The sequence below is a fragment of the Mobula hypostoma genome, chromosome 2 (assembly GCF_963921235.1).
Source record: "Mobula hypostoma chromosome 2, sMobHyp1.1, whole genome shotgun sequence".
In the NCBI taxonomy this organism is placed as follows: domain Eukaryota; kingdom Metazoa; phylum Chordata; class Chondrichthyes; order Myliobatiformes; family Myliobatidae; genus Mobula; species Mobula hypostoma.
This window is the reverse complement of record NC_086098.1, coordinates 80314315-80335056: the sequence shown is the minus strand read 5'-3', so window position 1 is coordinate 80335056 and position 20742 is coordinate 80314315. Positions and strand designations below refer to the sequence as shown.

Genomic DNA, 20742 nt, shown 5'->3' with positions numbered 1-20742 from the left:
AAAATGTACATGGGTCGGTTAGTAAGTTTGCAGATGATATGAAGATTGGTATTTTGTGAATTGGGTAGAAGGCTTGGAATAGAATACAGCAGGATATAGATCAGTTGCAGATATTGGCAGAGAAATGGCAGGTGGAGTTAAACCCAGACAAATGTTAAGTATTGCACCATGGTAGGTCAAATGTATAGAGACAATACACTAACAAGAGAGAATTTGCAGATGTTAAAAATCTAAGCAACACACACAAAGTGCTGGAGGAACTCAGCAGGCCAAGCAGCACCTATAGAAAAGAGTCCAGTCGACGTTTCGGGCTGAGACTCTTCATCAAGACCCTTAACAGTGTTGATGAGCAGAGGGATAGTGGGTTCCAAGTTCATAGCTCCCTGAAAGTGGCTAAATTGACAGAGTGGTCAAGAAGGGAAAAGGCAATCTAGGCTTTGAATTCAAAAGTCAAGAAAGTATATTGCAGCTTAATAAAACTCTAGTTAGACCACAACTGGAGTATTGGACACAGTTGTGGTCACCCTATTACAAGAAGGATGTCAAGGCCTTAGAGAGGATGCAAATGAGGTTTACAAGGATACTGCCTGGAATAGAGGGCATAGGCTATAACAAATGAGAGTGAACAAACTTGGGATGTTTTCTCTGGAGAGTTGGATGCTGAGGGGAGATCTGATAGAGGTTTATAAGATTATGAAAGACATAGGCAGTATCTTTTTCCCAGGGTTGAAATGTCTAAAACCAGAGAGCAAGTATTAAAGATAAGAAGGCATAATTTAAAAGGAAATGTGAGGGAAAAGTAGTTTTAAAAAAACAGAGTGGTGGGTGCCTGGAATGCACTGGCAGAACTGGTAGAGGCAGATGCATTAGAGATATTTAGACAGTCATGTAAATGTGAGGAAAATGGGAGGAAATGGACGTTGTGTAAACAGAAGGGATTAGTTAGGTTGCTCATTTCGTTACTAATTTAATTGGATCATCACAGCACTGTGGGCTGAAGGTCCTGTTGCTGTACTGTACTCTTCTATGTTCTATTTTCTATGATGGGGTAAATGGGGTGTCAGGGAGGGGTAGCACCTCTGGTGGGGGAACATGTCGCATCCTTTTCAGGGTGGTTAGTCCACCTTTGGTCCCCACCTGGCACTCAGCTCTCACCTGTGGCTCCCCGTAGCTGTTTGCATGCGACAGCGGCCACACCCCGGGCAACGGCTTCGACAAGCCGGCTAAACCAGGTGAGGGTAGCCGAGGGGTCTGAAACCCTCGGTGAGACGGGGAGTTGTCTATCCCAGCATGTGAAGACAGACTTCGGCGGATTGAGCGGACGAGACCAATGGAAGGTCCAACGGTCAAGAAGGTGGTCTCTGCAAGCGTCGTGGAACGTGTAGAGCAGGACAAGACACAGAAGACGTCCTGGTCATCCACTGCGCCTAGTCCCATCTCCAGCCGTCTAGACTCTGTCTTGCCACTGGACCCAGATGGGAATTGGGAAGAGAGAGTGAGGCTGACGCTGCGCAGCTCTCCCTCACTTAAATCCAAATCATGCGCTAGTCTCGACACCATCATTATGGTGTCGAGGTCCTCATCGACGTCAACGATGGACGAACAACAACAATTTTCTATGGTACTTATGGGCTGCCCAGCACAATCGTCAGATTGTCTTGGTTATTAATGAGAACAACACATTTTATTCTATGAGTACATGTGACAAGTAAAGCTAATCTTTCAATCTTTTGAGCCAATTTAGATAAGCACTATAAAAGCGGATTTATGATTTTGCTGTGTTCCCACAGAGAGAAGGAACTACATTATGCCACCCTGTTTGGGAGCTGGAAGTATTAAGCCATCCTAGATTTAATTTACTTTTCTGGTTAGAATAAGTTCTTCAGCATGCACAGAATGGAGATGTTTTAGCTACCTTCAATCATTGTTCCTCCCTCTTGTATTTCAGCGTAGCACGAATGTGTAGTTAGTAGAGCTGTTGATGTTTAGCTCGAGACGGGTGTTTGATCCTGACCTCTGGTGCTGTTCGTGTGGAATCTGCATATACTTCCTGTAACCATACTGTCCTTAACATCTCCTCTTTAGTCAAGAAACCACAACAGCATCTCCACTTCTGAGAAGATTGGTGTGAGTGAAGCTCCAACCCACATTGCAACCAATTTTTACAGGAGCATTATTGAGAGTGTCTGACCAGCTGCATCTGATAGGGGAATTGCAACGCATCTGACCGCAAGACCCTCAAAAGGATTGCGAGGAATGCTGAGAGGATTATCAGGGTCTATCTTCCACCCATCTGAGATACTTAACAGGAGCGCTGCATATGCAGGGCCTTTAGCATTGGCAAGGAACCCTCTCATCCATCTCTCAACCTTTTGACCCCGATCATCAGGTAGGAGATAGCACTGCATTAGGATAAAGATCGTTAGGATGGGAAAAGCTTTATCCCCCAAACTGTGAGATGACTAAACCCCCTGCCACCATCCACATCTCATCACGTATGAAGCACTAGTAACATGACGCTGTTTACTTTTTAAACTTGTGTTGTAAATGCATCTTATGCTAAATGTCAATCTTCCAAAATATATTTTATTATTCGTTAATTGATTTGTAGTGATATTACTCCATATATTGTGTGTGAGTTATATGTACTGTGTTGTATACCTTGGCCCTGAGGAACTTTGTTTCATTTGGTTGTATACATGTATATGGTTGAATGACTATAAACTTGAAATTTCCCCCCAGGTGATGCAGTTTCCTTTTGGGAATCTTGCACAAGGGACTTGGGAATCCTGTGCAGGATTCCCTAAAGGTTAACTTGCAGGTGGAGACAGTGGTAAGGAAGGCAAGTGCAATGTTAGCATTCATTTCAAGAGGACCAGGATACAAGTTCAAAGTTGTAATGCTGAGGGTTTATAAGACATTGGTCAGACCGCACTTGGAATATGGTGAACAGCTTTGGGCCCCTTATCTAAGAAAAGATGTGCTGGCATTGGGTAGGATCTAGAGGAGGATCACGAGAATGATTCTGGGAATGAAAGTGTTAACATACAAGAAGTGTTAGAACATAGAAAATAGAAATTTACAGCACATTACAGGCCCTTCGGCCCACAATGTTGTGCTGACCATGTAATCTACTCTAGAAACTGCCTAGAATTTCCCTACCGCATCGCCCTCTATTTTTCTAAGCTCCATGTACCTATCTAAGAGGCTTTTAAAAGACCCTAATGTATCCATTTCCACCACCGCCACTGGCAGTGCATTCCACGCACCCACCACTCTCTGTGTGAAAAACTTACCCCTGACATCCCCTCGGTACCTGTTTCCAATCACCTTAAAACTATGCCCCCTCATGTTAGCCATTTCAGCCCTGAGAACAAGCCTCTGACTATCCACACGATCAATGCCTCTCATCATCTTATACACCTCTATCAGGTCACCTCTCATCCTCCATCGCTCCAAGGAGAAAAGGCCAAGTTCACTCAATCTATTCTCATAAGGTACGCCCTCTAATCCAGGCAACATCCTTGTAAATCTCCTCTGCACTCTCTCTATTATATACACATCCTTCCTGTAATTAGGTGACCAGAACTGAACACAGTACTCCAAGTGGGGTCTGATCAAGGTCTTATATAACTGTAACATTACCTCAGGGCTCTTGAACTCAGTCCCACGGTTGATGAATGCCAACACACCATATACTTCCTTAACAATTCCGCCAACCTGCTCAGCAACTTTGAGTGTCCTATCGACACTGACCCCAAGATCTCTTAGATCATCCACATTTCCAAGAGTCATACCATTTATATTACATTCTGTCTTCAAATTGGACCTACCGAAATGAACCACTTCATACTTATCTGGGTTGAAGTCCATCTGCTACTTCTCAGCCCAGTTCTGCATCCTATCAATATCCTACTGTAACCTCTGACAACTCTCCAGACTATCCACAACACCCCCCAACCTTTTGATAGCTCTGGGGCCTGTACTCGCTGTAGTTTAGAAGAATGAAGGGAAATCTCATTGAAACGTATCAAACATTAAAAGGCCTAGACAGTGGATATGGAGAGGACATTTCCTATAGTGGGTGAGCTAAGGCCAGAGGGCACAGCCTCAAAGTAGAGGGATGTCCATTTACAACAAAGGTGAGGAGAAATTTCTTTAGCCAGAGTGTAGTGAATCTGAGGAATTCATTGCCACAGGTGGCTATGGAGGCCAAGTCACTGAGTACATTTAAAGCGGAGGATAATAGGTTCTTGATTAGTCAGAGAGTCAAAGGTTACAAAGAGAAGGCAGGAAAACGGGGTTGAGAGGGATAAGAAGATTAGTCATGATGTAACAGCAGAGCAGACTCGATGCTCTGAATGGCCTAAATCTGCTCCTATGTTTCATTGTCTCACATCAATAGCCTGCTGCAAATTCCCCTGGTGAGTAGCTGCATTGTGGAATGATGGAGAAAATGATAGAAATGTGGAGATAATAAAGATGGATTGATCTAATAGGGAGCTTAATGGACTGACGACTATGACTCATTTCTACTCCTATCCTAATACTGCAGTATTCACAATCTAATTTTACATTCCAGTTTTTTAAGTTTACATCATTTAAATTCCATAAATGCGGCAATAAACACTTGCCCAAGCCTTGATTGTCACATGAAGTCTAATTGTCTATTGCGTACCTGGAGATAAGGAATTATTTTGCACAGAACATGCCCAAAGAACCATGTCTCAGTTATGTCGACGAACAGACTGGCAGGTAGGCAAATAATCGTAACAAGAATATCGGCAAATGACAAATTAACGATGAAGTAGTTTGTGACTGTCCTCATATGGTGATTCTTCCAAACTGCAACACAAACTGAGAGAGAAGGAAAGAATTAGAAATAGCAAAAGTAACTCCTGGCCTTTATATTTATTTATTTAGCGCTAGAGCATGGAGTAGGCTAAATTAACCCTGGCCATGGTTATTTAACTATGACCAAGTAACTTACTAACTGAAGCAACGCAACACACACACACACACACACACACACACACACACACACACACACACACACACACACAAAGTGCTGGAGGAACCCAACAGGTCAGGCAGTGTCAATGGAAAAGATTAAACAGTCGACGTTTTGGGCTGAGAGCTTCAGGACTGCTCCTCCCGCATTTTGCGTGTGTTGGTTTGGGTTACCAGTACCTGCAGACTTTCCTGTGTTTGTAACTTACTAACAGGTAGAACGGTGAAAGAAAACCAGAGCAGTAGGAGGAAACCCATGCATTAGAAAGACTTGCGAATTCTTTACAGGGGACACTGGGATTTAACTCCAAACTCCAGCGTCCTGAGCTGTAATAACATTGCACTATCCACTACCCACCGTGGCGCCAACAGCTTCTAGCATTTGTGTATTCCTTCTCTCAATTTCAGCATCTATAGAGATGAAAACCTGTGCGACTCTGAGGTTTGGCCATCATACATTCGTCTAGGGTAAGACAGCCTCTGGCCCAGCCAAACTAAGAAATCTCATTTGTGTGGATGCTGCGTGATGTGTTGACCAGTTACAAATCCAAACCGCAAAATATCAGACAGTACACTGTACGCAATTAAACGATTGAATTTTATAAATCTTAATCTGACTATAGGGTTAGTAAAGAAAATAAAAAGAAAAAGGGCCCATTTAAATGAAACAGTTTAGGGTGCATGTTGGAGTTCATGGAATCATCCATTCAACCCCTATCGACCTCCTCCGAGCATCACTGACCGTCAGACCCTCGCTCCAAGTCCACTCAGTCTGGCGATCTGCAGAATCCCTGCTCCCAGACCCACAAGAAAGAACAGCATTCTTCTAATTGGCTAGCATACATTCCAAAGCTGCCATTATCTCTAGTCATAACCCAAACGTTGCTGCTACAGAGAAACTATTACCTTAGCAGTGAAACATTACAGAAAGGCTATTATATTAGCAGTGAAACCTTACAGCATGTTACGCCTGGTTAAATTTTAAGTCAATGAAAAATACGTCCTCATGGTCCATGAACCAGTCCTCATTAGGGAATTGGAGGTGGGGAGGATCAGTAACCATTTCAGAGGGTTTGACTTGGGGTCAGCACTTAAATGCAGTTACAAAGAAGGCTTGGCAGCACCTCTAACAATACAAACTTGCACAGATTTGGCATGTTATCAAAAAACCTTGACAAATGTCTATAGAGGCACAGTGGAGAGCATCACAGCTTAGTATGGAAACAACAATGCCCAAGAATGGAAGGACCTACAAAAAATGGTGGGCACAGGCCAGTCCATCTATATGCTACTAAAATTCTCATGATCTGTTTGTCTGTTTGTGACCTCCAATTAGCCCAAACGGTGCATTACAGTGGCACTTTTTTGACTAAATCAACTTAAAATGCGCTAACTTACAGAATGCATGCAAAGTTCAGGGTTATACATTCGTATAAAATCGCTCACTCGTCAATCAACAGGCCCCGCTTTCCACAACCCGAGCCAATTACAGCTTTAATGGAAACCACGACACATACACATGGCCAGCCTCAGCAGCACCTCACGATGCTCACAGCAGCCACAACAACCACAGCAAAAGCGCAGGACTACCACGTCCATTTAGGAGAGCACCAACCACATCACCCAAGAAAAATCAGCATCCTGGAGACTTTGGTGTTACTGTTATCTTCCATCAAGCATTAGGGTAAAGAAATATGGACAGCCTAATTATGCCATGTGGAAAGAGAAGGAGGACATGATGGTTAAGAGATGACGCCAAACGTCGTCGGGAAGCAGCAAGGAGAGGGGAGGGAGAGAACAACAATTGGATGAGGCCAGGATCCTGGCCAGATTCCAGTATCAAAGAATCAGGACAAAAAAGATGAGAGAAGAAGAAACATAAGAGGAGAGGCACGCAAGTCTCCAAAATGACAACAATAGGCACAGAAGGAGGAGAGAAGAAGAATCGGAACAGGCCAGGGCCGCACGACTCCAGGATCAGAGAGAAAGAACAAATGGTAGAAGAGATGAAGAGACGAAGGATGAAAGGGCTGCACGTCTCCTGAATGACAAAAACTGGCAAAGAAGGAGGAGAGAGGAAGAGACAGAGGAGAAAAGGAAAGATCAACTCGAGAATATGTGGCAAAGAGTATCCTATGGAATAGTGAGCAAAGAGAAGTATATGAATATGTGTGCGACTGCTTGGAAAGGAATCTCTCTTCAATGATTTTCATTGATGCACCAGGAGGAACGGGCAAGACATTTATCATCAACTTGATCCTCGCTAAAGTTAGGGGAGATGGAGGTGTTGCTATTGCTGTAGCATCATCTGGTATTGCAGCAACATTGATGCCTGGTGGTAGGACAGCGCATTCAAGATCCAAGATACCTCTCAAAGTCAATGAAGATGCCCTTTTTAACAGTGATAAAAACACCAATACTGCAAATTTACTCCAAAATGTGAGGCCTATTGTCTGGGATGAGTGCCCCATGATTAAGAGGAAGAGCTTTGAAGCCATGGACCCGGACTCTTCGTGATGTATGCGTCAAGAATAAGGCCGTCGGGGGTATCTTAACTATTTGTTGTGGCGATTTCCGTCAGCTTCTAGCAGTTGTGAAACGTGGAAATGATGCTGATGTGGAGAATTCACGCATAAAAAAATCCTACTTATGGAGAAGCTTCATCAAGTTTCAATTGAAGAGAAACATGCGATTGAGTGAGAGAGAAGGACGGTATTCTGAGTCCTTATTGGATGTTGGAGAAGACAAGATTGAGAAAAATGAAAACGATGAAATCGAATTACCTGAAGATATGATTCTGCCAGCAAAAACTATGGAAGGATGTATTGATTTCATCTACCTGACATTCAACAATCCTGCAGAACTGTTTTCGAGGAATTCTATCTTGGCTCCTCTCAATGAAATGATGTGAAAAATAAACTTCACATGTATTAGATGCTTCCCTGGAATCATGAAAGAATACAGTTCCTTCAATGCTGTAAGTGAAAGAGCTAACACCACTCATTTTCCAACAGAATTCCTTGATTCGGTCGAACTCTCTGGATTGCCACCATGTGAACTGGAATTGAAGAGGGGATCTCCCATCATTTCAGTGAGGAACATGGATCCACCAAGGCTTTGTAATGGAACACGAATGATGGTGGAAAAACTGCATGACAATCTCATCGTAGCAAAGATAAACATTGGTGCATTCAAAAATGACATTGTCACGATCCCAAGAATTACTCTCAGTTTAGCGGAAGGGGAAGATATCCCTCTTCAGCGGAGCCAGTTCCCGATACAGTCATGCTTTGCTATGACTATACTTAAGGCGCAAGGCCAAACCATGGGGAATGTGCTGATTTTTCTGCTGAAACTGGTATTCCAGCATGGTCAGCTGTATGTGGCTTTAAGCCAGGGAAAAAGAAATGAAAACGTTAGAGTATTCTTGAAGGGTGGCAGATCAACCAGAAATGTTGTCATCAAAAGTGTCCTTCGTTAAACGAGGAGGAGCTATATTTGTCTTGCTACATGTCTTTCTTCTTTAATAAACTGAGTTTTTCTTCATTAATTTCCAAAGCACATCACATCAGACTGCACTACCTTTCTCTCAAAGGGTCACCCCATTGTCTAGTCATAGGTAAAGCTCTCCCCACAATTGAGCACATCTACAAGGATTGCGGCCTTAAGAAAGCAGCATCCGTCACCAAGGACCTCCATTGTTTCGACCATGACTTCCTCTTACTGCTGCCATCAGGAAGGAGCTACAGGAGCCTTAGATCCCACACCACCAAGTTCAGAAACAATTCTTACCTTCAACCATCAAGCTCCTGAACCAACATGGATAACTTAATTCTCCTCAACACTGAACTTACTGAATACAACCTATGGACTCACTTTCAAGGACTCTACAGCTCGTGTTCTCAGTGTTACTTATCTATCAATATCATTTGTTTATCTGTCTATTTATTCATTATTTTTGTAATTTGCACAGTTTGTCTTCTTTTGCACATTGGTTGTTGTCTGTCTTTGTGTGTGGTTTTTCACTGATTCTGTTGTATTTTTTTGTTCTGCTGTGAATACCTGCAAGAAAATAAATTTCAGTACAGTATAGCGTAATGTATATGTACCTAGATAATATATTTACTTTGAAATTTGAATTTTCTGAAGCTGTGAAAAATTGGATATCAAACTGTTGAGGAGGTGGATATTGGGAAGAAAAAGGGGAATGTCTGTGATAGGGTGGGCACCAGCAATGTGGTGGAGTTGTAAGCTGAGAAAAAGTGGGCTAAGTTAGTTAGCTGATGCATGTGTAAGTAGGACCTTAAGACTGTAAAACATAGGAGCAGAATTAGGACATTCAGCCCATCGAACTTGCTCTGCCATTTCATCATGGCTGATTTGTTATCCCTCTCAATCATTTTCCTGCCTTCTCCCAGTAACCCTAAAATATATTCAGTGACTTGGCTTCCACAGCCGTCTGTGGCAATGAATTCCACAGATTCACCACCCTCTGGCTGAAGAAATTTCTCCTCATCTGTTCTAAATGAACCCCCTCTGGTCCTAGGCTCACCCATTATAGGAATGTCCTGTCACATCCACTCAGGTTTAATAATATCAGCATATGCCATGAAATTTGTTGTTTTGCAGCAGTACATTGAAACACATAGAAATAAAAGCTGTAAGTTACAATAAGTAGTATATATAAAAAATAAGAAGAAAAGGAAAAGAGATACCAGGGAAGTGTTCATGGGTTCATTGCTCATTCAGAAATTTGATGGCAGAGGGGAAGAAACTGTTCCTGAAACATTGAGTGTCTGTCTATAGTCGCCTGTACTTCCTCTTTGATGGTAGCAATGCCCTGCATGATGGGTGTTATGATTTGTAACTCCATAATCTATTCAAAAGTAAGTCATAGGCGCCCAGAAGGTAGGTTTAGGTGTAGGTTTAGTTTTGTTTTTACTCTAATTGAGGCATGTACATATGACATGGTGATGTGACGATGTATGCCATTCACATACTTTTACGTATAACCTGTAATGAATACTTAAACAACAAAGAATGTTGAATCAAGTAATATATTTACAATATTACTCAAATATTACTGAAATATTAATACACAAAACTCCTCCAACTTAAATATATAAATATATAAACTCCAACTCTATATAGATTGCAACTCAACTTAGGTATGTATATATGTATCGTCAATGCATTTTCTTACTCTTAACTCATCATTTTTTTCCCAGCCCTGATTTAGGGTCTTGGCCTGAAAGGACGACTGTACTTTTTTCCAGAGATGCTGCCTGGCCTGCTGAGTTCCTCCAGCATTTTTTTGTGTGTTGTTTATACATATGAATATAGGTTTGTCATATAAAATATAATACAGATATTATATAGACAACCAGAGCATAGTAAATTTTTAAATTGTCCTATTAATCACTGTGCAGGATTTCTTACTCTTGTGGGATAATGTCTTTCCTGACAAAGAGGATAACTCTGCTTGGCGGGTGAGACTTATGGCTGTGAAGCAATCTCAGCTTCTGGAACCTCCTCCCTGGTGGTTGCAGTTTTGTCAGGGCATTGATGCAGTTGTACAGGATGCTGGCAAGGTCACACTTGTGTTCAGTTTTGGTCACCCTGCCATAAGGTGACCTGTCAATGCACTGAGAAGAGTGCAGACAAAGCTTGACAAGAATGTTGCCGGGTGGTTGGACAGATCAGGACTTCATTCCTTAGAGCATAGGAGACTGGCAGGTGATCTTACAGGTTTATAAAATCATGAGGGGAATAGGTGAACACACGCAGTCTTTTTACCAGGGTTGGAGAATGAACAACTAGAGGGTATAGGTTTAAGTGAGAAGGAAAAGATTTGTAGTGAATTTAAGGGCAACTTTTTGCACAAAGGATGGTTTGTAAGTGGAAGTGTTCTGAGCTGGCATGGATAACTTCAATCACCTCAACTCTGAATGGATTCTACAACTTACAGACTCACTTTCCATGATCCTTCGCAACTCATTTATATTTAACAATGTATCTTTCTTTGCACATTAGTTGTTTGCCAGTCTTTGTTAGTGTGCAGTTTTTCATTGTATTTCTTTGTTCCACTGTGAATGTCTGCAAGAAAATGAACGTCCTTGTCTGTGAATGTATAGTTTTTGTTACTTCTATTGCATTGCTCTTTTTCTTCATAAATGCCTGCAAGAAAATGGATCTCTAGGTAGTATTTGACAACGTAGCGTTTGCGTTCTTTGATAGTTTTGTACACCACAGTCTGGAAGAGACACCAGGTGTAAGGGGGTGCCAAGGGAGGCCAAGTCATTAGGTACTATATAATTAAAGCGGAGGTTGACAGGTTCCTGATTAGTAAGGGAATCAAAGGTTATGGGGAGAGTGGAGCTGAAAGAGATAATAAATCAGCCATGATAGAATGGGAGCACAGACATCAGATTGCATTGAAGGAGAGAGAGTTTAAAAGAAGCGAACAGGGGCAGTTGCCACACTTTGCGTGCTACAGTCCCAAGAAGACATCAGATTGCATTGTGGGAGACAGCTTTTAAAAGTAGTGAGGAAGATCCATCAGTACATTTTACGTACCACAGTCCCAGAAGAGACATTAGATTGCACATAATTAAACACTTGGCAAGGACCAATTAAAAAAAAGTTAGGTTTAAGCAGAGCGACCATTGTGTGAGTAGACCAGTGTTAGAGTTGAAGCTTGGGCTCTTTGAGCCTTCTCCAAAGAGAGGCATAGGCCATAGGTAGTTTTTTTTGCTATTTGTTCTTTCTTATTGCATATTTAGGGCAGTATGGATGCCAGATGGGATACTGGATTGCTCCTCTTGTGAAATGTGGGAACACAGAGACCTCCAGTGTGCCTGATGACAACATCTGCAAGAAGTGCAGTGCCTCCAGCTATAGTTTCTAACAGACTGTGTTAAGGAATTGGAGCTGGAACTGGATGAACTCTGGATCATTTGGGAAGCTGAGGGGCTGCTAGACAGGACATACAGGGAGGTTGTTAGAACACAAGGTGCAGGACACAGGTAAGGAGTGACCGTCAGGAGAGGGAGGTGGATCAGCAGCCAATGCAGAGTACCACTGTGGCCATTCCTCTCAACAATAGGCATACTGCTTTGGATACTGTTCGGAGACAAAGTAAAGTCACAGTGGTCTTGTGTTTGGCACTGAGTCTGGCTCTATGGCTCAGAAGGGAAGAGAGGAGAAGAGGTGAGCTGTAGTGACAGGGATTCATTGGTTTGGGGTACAAAAAGGAGGCTCTGTGGACGAAAATGAGACTCCTGGATGATCTGTTGCCTCACAGATGCTGGGGTCAGGGATATCTCAGATGGAGTCAATGGCATTTTTAAGTAGGAGGGTGAGCAGCCAAAGGTTGTGATCCATGTCAGTCCCAATGACATGGGTAGGATGGGTGACGAAGTCCTGTAAAGAGAGCTCAGGGAGTTAGGTACTAAGAACAGGATCTCCAGGGTTGTGATCTCAGGATAGTTAACCATGCCATGTGCTAGTGAGGCAAGAAATGAGAAGATCATCCAGTTTAACATGTGGCTAAGAAGTCAGTGTACAAAGACTTTTGGATCATTGGGCTCTCTTTCAGGGAAGGTGGAACCTGTACAGAAGGGACAGTTTGCACCTGAACTGGAGGGGGATTAATATCCAAGTGGGAAGATTGGCTAATGCAGCAGGGGGGGTGGGAGGTTAAACTAGAGTTGCAGCGGGGATAGGAACCAGAGTACCGAAACAGATAGTGAAGTGTTTGTGGAGAATGATGTTGTTAAGCCTGTTTACAAAGTCAGGAATCAATAGTTCGAGCATGATGGGATTAATGTTCTGAGCTGCGTTTATTTTAATGCAAGGAGTATTGTAGGAAAGACGGATGAGCTTAGAGCATGGATCAGCATGTGGAATTATGACATTGTAGCCATTAGTGAGACTTGGTTGCAGGAGAGACAGGACTAGCAGCTCAATGTTCTGGGGTTCCGTTGCTTTAGACATGATAAAGTGGGGGGGATTAAAGGGGGAGATGCGGCACTACCAGTCAGGGAAAATGTCACAGCAGTGTTCAGTCAGGACAGACTGGAGAGCTCATTTTGTGAGGCATTATTGCTAGAACTGAGGAATAAGAAAGGCATGACCACGTTATTGGGATTATATTATAGACCATCTAACGTCCTGCAGGATTTAGAGAAGCAAATTTGTACAGAGATAAAAAGACCATAACACCGTAAGATATAGGAGCAGAAATAGATCATTTGGCTCCGCCATTCAATCATGGGCTGATCCAATTCTTCCAGTCATCCCCACTCCCCTGCTTTCACCCCATACCCTTTGATGCCCTGGCTAATCAAGAACCTACCTATCTCTGCCTTAAATATACCCAATGGCTTGACCTCCACAGCCAGTCATGCAACAATTTCCACAGATTTGCCACCCTCTGACTAAAGTAATTTCTCCGCATCTCAGTTCTAAATGGACGTCCTTCAATCTTGAAGTCGTGACCTCTTGCCCTAGACTCCCCTACCATGGGAAATACCTTTGCCATCTCCAATCTGTTCAGGCTTTTTAACATTCGGAATGTTTCTATGAGATCCCCCATCATTCTCCTGAACTCCAGGGAATACAACCCAAGAGCTGCCAGATATTCCTCATACGGTAACCCTTTCATTCCTGGAATCATTCTTGTGAATCTTCTCTGAACCCGCTCCAATGTCAGTATATTCTTTCTAAACTTCTCCGTGGATTGTCACCTTGTCATGGTGGAGAAGATTCTGTGGTCCTGTGATCCCGAGAGCAATGCCGTCTGGAGCTATGCTCCTGGTAGGGTCACCCATGGCGGTAAGGTTGAGGATGAGGTCCCTGACAAAGAACAATCCAACCAAGATCTCAACGGTGGAACAGGCGGACGAAGTTACTTCGAACTCAACGGCTGTGAAGGCGGATGAAGGCTGCAACAAATCCATCAGCTCCAATCGTCGTGGTTTCCATGCCATTGGAATCAGCTGGTTGATTTGTGAAGTATCGTGTGCTCCTTGGAGTGCAACATCAAGTACACGTTAAACAAATACACACAAAGGCGTCTTCGCTCTGTGGGTCACTTCTTCAGAACGAAGACTATCATCCTCGACCTCGAAGGATACCCACGACGATGACGATCCTTTCTAAAATAAGGAGCCCAAAATTGCACGCAATACTCCAAGAGTGGTCTCACTAGTGCCCTTTACAGCCTCAACATCACATCCCTGCTCTTATATTCTATACTTTTAGAAATGAATGCCAACATTGCAGCTTGTTGCAAGAAACAAAGGGTTGTGATAGCAGGTGAAGGGAAAGAATTTGTCAAATATGTTCAGGCAAGTTTCCTTTCCTTAATCAGTACATAGAAGTCCCAACTAGAGAGAGTGCAATACTAGATATCCTATTTGTGAATGAGACAGGGCAGGTGACAGTGGTTTGTATAGGGGAACACTTTGCATGTAGTGATTATAATGTCATTAGTTTCAAAGTAGTTATGGAAAAGAATGGGTATGTTCCTCAGGTTGAGATTCTATATTGGCAAAAGTCCAGTTTTAGTGGTATCAGAAAGTATCTGGCAAGTGTGGACTAGGACAGGTGGTTTTCTGCCAAAAGTGTACTTACTGAATGGGACAACCTCAAAAGTGAAATTTTGAGAGTACAGAGTTTGAATGTTCCTCTCAGAATAAAAGGCAGGGATATCAGGTTTAGAGAATCATGGTTTTCAAGAGATATTGAGGCCCTGATTAAGAAAAAGGAAGAGGTGTGTAGTGGATTTATGCAGCCAGGGGCAAGTAAAGTACTTGAGTATAAGAAATGCAAGAGAACACAAGGGATTTGGGAGGTCTAAAAGAAGACATGAACTTGCTCTAGCAGACATGGTGAGGGAGAATCTCAAGGGCTTCTGCAGATAAATTATGAGCGAAACGATAGCAAGGAACAAATTTAGTCCTTTGGAAGATTAGAGCAATATTTTCTATGTGGAGCTTAAAGTGATGGTGAAGATCCTAAATGGATTTTTTACATCTGTGTATACTCAAGAGATGGATACAAAGTCTATAAAAATGAAACAATGCAGCAGCGAGCTCAGGAATCCTATACAGATTACAGAAGAGGGGGTGTTTGCTGTCTTGAGGCAAATTAGGGTGGATAAAGCCCCAAGGTCTGACGAGGTGTACCCTTGGATCCTGTGGGTGGGTAGTGCAGAAAATGCAAGAGCCCCATTGGAGATATTTAAAACTTCCTTAGCTATGGACGAGGTGCCAGAGGATTGGAGGATAGCTAATGTTGTTCCATTGTTTAAGAAAGGCTCTAAGAGTAAGCCAGGAAATTATAGGCCAGTGAGCCTGACATCAGTAGTGGGAAAGTTATTGGAAGGTATTCTAAGGGATCGGATATACAATATAAGTTCTTGGATAGACAAGGAATGACTATGGATAGTCAGCATGGCTTTGTGCATGGTAAGTCATGTCTAGCCAATCTTACGGAGTTTTTCCAGGAAGTTACCAGGGAAGATGATGAAGGCAAGCAGAGGATGTTGTCTATATGGACTTCAGCAAGGCCTTTGACAAGGTCCCACATGGGAGGATGGTTAAGAAGATTCAGTTGCTTGGTATTCAATGAGGGAGTATATTGGATTAGACACTGGTTTTGCAGAAGAAGACAGAGTGGTTGTAGGTAGCTGAATTATTGACTGGAGGCCTGTGGCTAGTGGTGTGCTGCAGGGTTTGATGGTGGTTCTGTTGTTGATTGCCATCTATATCAATGATCTGGATCAGCAAATTTGAAGATGACGCTAATATTTGGGGCATAGTGGGCAGCAAGAAAGACTCTCAAAGCTTGCAGCGGGATCTGGACTAACTGGGAAATTGGGCTGAAAAATGGCAGATTCGACTTAATGCAGACAAGTGTGAGGTTTTGCAATTTGGGCAGACCCACTAGGCCAGATCTTGCATGGTGAGGAAGGGCATTGAGGATTGTGGTAAAACAGAAGGTTTTGGGAGTACTGATGAATAATTATTTGAAAATGGTATCACAGATAGATGGGGTCATTTAGAAAGCTTTTGGCATGTTGGCCTTCAAAATTCAATGCATTGAGAACAGGAGTTGGGAAGTTATGTTGAAATTGTATAAGATCTTGAAGAGGCCTAACTTGGAGTATTGTCTGCAGTTTTGTTCGACTATCTACAGAGAAGATATAAGTAAGATTGAAGGAGTGCAGAGAGAATTTACAAGGCTGTTGCTGGGACCAGAGGCTCTGAGTTATAGGGAAAGATTGAGTAGGTTAGTATTTTATTCCCTAGAACTTAGAGCAGAGATTTGATAATGTTAGACAAAATTATGAGGGGTATAGATAGGGTAAATGCAAGCACACTTTTTCCACTGAGATTGGGTGAAACTAGAGCTAAAGGACATGGGTTAAGGGTGAAAGGTGAACTGTTTAAGGGGATGCTTCTTCACTCAGAAGGTAGTGAGAGTGTGGAATGAGCTGCAAGTGCAAGAGATGGATGTGGGATTGATTTCAACGATTAAGAGAAGTTTTGATAGTTACTTGAATGGGAAGGGTATGGAGGTCGATGGTCAATTAGACTAGGCAGATTAATGGTTCAGCAGAGAGTAGGTGGGTCAAAAAGTCAGTTTCCATGCTGTGTATCCTTATAGTGTTTTATGATGGGATAGAAAGGGAGAGTAGGTGAAAGAATGATGGAGATTGGGAGGGCAAAGGAGAGTAATGGAGGAGCTCTGAGAGTGACAACTATTGACTCACTTTCAAGTACTCCACAGCTCATGTACTCAGTCTTATTTATTTATTAATTTATTATTTTTTTATTTGCAAAGTTTGCCTTCTTTTGCACATTGGTTGTACTTGTGTAGTTTTTCACTGATTCTATTTTATTTCTTTGTTCTACTGTAAATGCCTGTATGAAAATGAATCTCAGGGTTGTATATGGTGACATATACATACTTTGATAATAAGTTTACTTTGACCTTTGGAAGTGTCGGTGATGGGCAGATGGAGGAGGTGAAACAGATGGGGTGATGGGAGTCAGGTGGATCAGGAGGAGAGAGAGAGAGAAAAAGGGCAGACAGGAGCATAAACCGATAAGACCGTAAGACAGAGGAGCAGAATTACAGTAGGTCACTGAGTCTACATACCACCATACAGGCCCATCTTTAACCTCACAAAAGGCATTCACCATCAATAGAGGGATCTGTGATAATTTACCCGGTGGCAGTAACTTCCCTCCTTTTTCCTTCAAGTCTTGGCTCTCCTAGATGTGCTGATGAAGAGGAATATGGACAGAAGTTTGGAATGAATATGGACCAATTCATCACATCACAGCTATCAACCCAGCTGCCACAATCAATGTTGCGTCTGAACGCCATTTTAACCGAGTACAGTAGCACAGATCTCAAGAAGAAAGAAAATCACCTTTTCAAAGTACTCACACGCAATAGCTATCCTAAAAGCTTCATCAGAAGGTGTCTCATCCAGAGAAACAACCTTTTAACTCCTACTGAACAGACAAGTAAAAGGCTAACTCTACCATACATCAGGAATATTTCCAAAATGATGGCAGGACTGCACCAACCACATGGAATAATGGTAGCACACAAACTCAGCACAACCATCAGAACACGCTTCTTGAGACCCAAAGATCTAAAAGCCCACATGGAGAGAAGAAACGTAATATACCAAATCCAATATAGAAACTGTCCCCAAGCACTATGTAGGACAGATGGGGAGAAAACTATCCATGAAACTACAAGAAAATCAACTAGACATAAGAAAACATAATCCTCTGTCACTCATCTCAGTACATGAAGATCAAGAAGGACACAAGTTCATCTGAGAAACTACAAAATTCCTGGCAGAAGCACAAAACATGAAATCAAGCAAATTGTTAGAAGCCTAGTTCTCAATGGAAACCTCTATTAACAAGCATATTGAACTGGAGCAATTTACAAACCTATACGCCTGCAGGATCGAGGCCAAAGGGTGAATCGCAGACACCAGAGTAACCAAAGCTCATGATAACCAATAACCAGGGATACTGGCTAGTGGAAGCCACTCAGCTACCTGGTTGGCCAGGATCCAACGGAGACTAGCAGCCCAACAATTAGAGCAATGTGTCTGACCAATAGAAATGTGAGCACTCAGTAGAAGCATCACTCAATTGAACACCATTGATGTCACCTCAACTGGTGACAAAACACTTACGACCTAACCTTCAGGCTTGGTGAATAGCTCTACAAACAAGCAGCCAACATAACTCTACCAACAAACAACTAACCCAAGCTACCAATCTTCTCTTTCATTCCAGTTTCTGAGGTACTCAAATCATTCCATCTGGCACCAATAATAATTCCATGGTCAAAGTCATGCAGATCAGATTTCTTCCCCATTCTGATGTTTGGTCTGAATAACAATTGAACCTCCTGACCATGTCTGTATGTTTTTATGCATCGAGTTACTGCCAATGATTGGCTGAATAGATATTTGCATTAATGAGCAGGTGTTCAGGTGTACCTAATAAAGTGGCCACTGAATGTACTTGGGTCAAAATCAAAAATTCTTTTGGATCTACTTTGAATCCTTTCCTTTAGGACATTTTGACAAACTAACCTGTGAGATTTATGATCATCTTAAAATTGAACTATCTTGTTTAATCTTGCTGAAGAACTGAAACAATTTATCTTCACTTACGTCCCTTTATATTCCCACTTTTCTGAAAGCATCAATAATTCTATTGCAATGAGATCTCTCTGTAGGATTGTGACACTCTCATCAATGCAAATATCTTAATGAGCTACACACACTTTTTCTGTTCATTTTTACTTGCTGTAATTGCATCATGATCTGCATATACAATTCCCGAAAGGCTAATCAGATCACTCTACATTAAAGCCTTGTTTGCACAGCCTTTCTCTCCAGATACAGAATTCAAGTGTGTTTTAATGAGCTTTATCTACAGCCTGTTTCACTGATTTATGAGTCAACATTTCAAGACTCATTTAAAACCCCTCCACTTAAATGCATATTTCCTTTTCCTCATTTTATCCACTTCCTCGGATACACTCCCATTGGAAAATAAAGTAACATTCTGTGACCAAATGAGGGAAAAGTATCACCCACGCCAAAAAGGGTTAAACTTAGTTACCAAGACGCAAGTGAGAAAAAGATTAAAGATATGATTTGTCACATGTACTGCATATCCAAACATTGAAAAACACTGTGAAATGCATTGCTTACGTCAAAATAAATCAGCAAAAATTGTGCTGGATAACCCCCAAGTGTCGCATGTCACAGGGAGCAGTGCCGAGATTACTACCCTTGATGTCCTGCTTCTTAGCTTCCTTCCCAACTCCCTGTATTCTTTTTTCAGGACCTCCTCCATTTTCTACCTATGCTGTTGGTACCAATATGTACCACGTCTTCTGGCTGCTCACCCTCCCTTTTCAGGATATTGTGTATGTGTTCAGAAACATCGCAGATGCTGGCTTCTGATAGACAAACTATCATCTGTGTTTCTTTTTCACATCCACAGAATCACCTATCTGTCCCCCTAACTATAGAGTCCCCCATTACTGCTGCCATCCTCTTCAGTTCCCTACCCTTCTAAGCTACAGGGCCAGACTCAGTGGCAGAGGCCCAGCCACTGTTGCTTCCCCCAGTTAGGTTGTCCCCGCCTCCAACAGTACTCAAAATGGAGTATTTATTGTTGAGGGGGATCTCCACTATCTGATGTTCTCCCTTCCCTCTCCTGACAGTCACCCATTTATTTTGATTGTATTTGCCTCTACCACCACCACATGGACTCACCAATCTGTCTGAAAAACTTACCCCTCACATCTCCTTTCAACTTAACCCATTTCACATTAAGTACATACCTTGTAGTGTGATATCGGGGAAAAAGGTACAGACTGTTGAATCTACCTATACCTCTTATAATCTTTATAAACCTCTATTAGGTCTCTCTTCAGCTTCTGCTGTTCCTGAAAAAATAAACCAAGTCAGTCCAACCTCCCTTTATACCTCATACCCATTAATCCAAGCAGCATTCTAGTAAACTTCTTCTGCACCCTCTCCAAGTCTCGGTATCCTTCCTGTAATGTGGGCAACCAGAATTGCCAGTATGACCCCATTAATACAGCTGCATCGTGACTTCCTGACGTGTTATACTCGATCACAATAAATTTTCCAGGTTAAAAGGTCGGCACAACATCGTGCTGTACTGTTCTATGTTCGATGAATCTGTTAAGTCTAAAGGGAGCAGAAGATTTACACGCACTCTGGATACCAGCTGTAACTACCATATCAGAATTAGAATCAAGTTTAATATCACTGACATATGTTGTAAAAATTGTTTTATTGGACAGTGTGATACACAATAAAACCTACAAATTACAACTGCAACTGGATCCTTGACTTCCATATTCTTTCTGTAATGGCGTGACACAAAGCTGAATGTGATACTCCAGAAATGCCCCACCACAGTTTTAGAAAGCAGAGGAACAGAACACAGTTGCATGATTCCAGCTGCAGATGTGTACTATGAATGGACCTCCAACCTCTTTTTAGTAAAGCATTTGATTAATGGGAGAATGTTTCTCACCATATTTTATTCAGGACGGTTTAATTTGTATGGATGTTTCAAAGGTTTGTGTGCCAGGGAAATTAGCAGCTGACAGCTGTTTCAGCCCATTGTTACATGCCCT

The 20742-nt window shown here is 42.3% G+C and overlaps 1 protein-coding gene across 1 annotated transcript in view; it reads right to left on the bottom strand.

Annotated features, from left to right (window-relative positions):
- hcrtr2 (hypocretin (orexin) receptor 2) overlaps positions 1-20742 on the bottom strand; it is a 75814-nt gene that overhangs the window by 19459 nt on the left and 35613 nt on the right. Inside the window, exon 2 of the mRNA XM_063068643.1 lies at positions 4679-4857. Within this exon, the coding sequence (XP_062924713.1) occupies positions 4679-4857 (179 nt within the window). The remainder of the gene's footprint in view (positions 1-4678; positions 4858-20742) is intronic.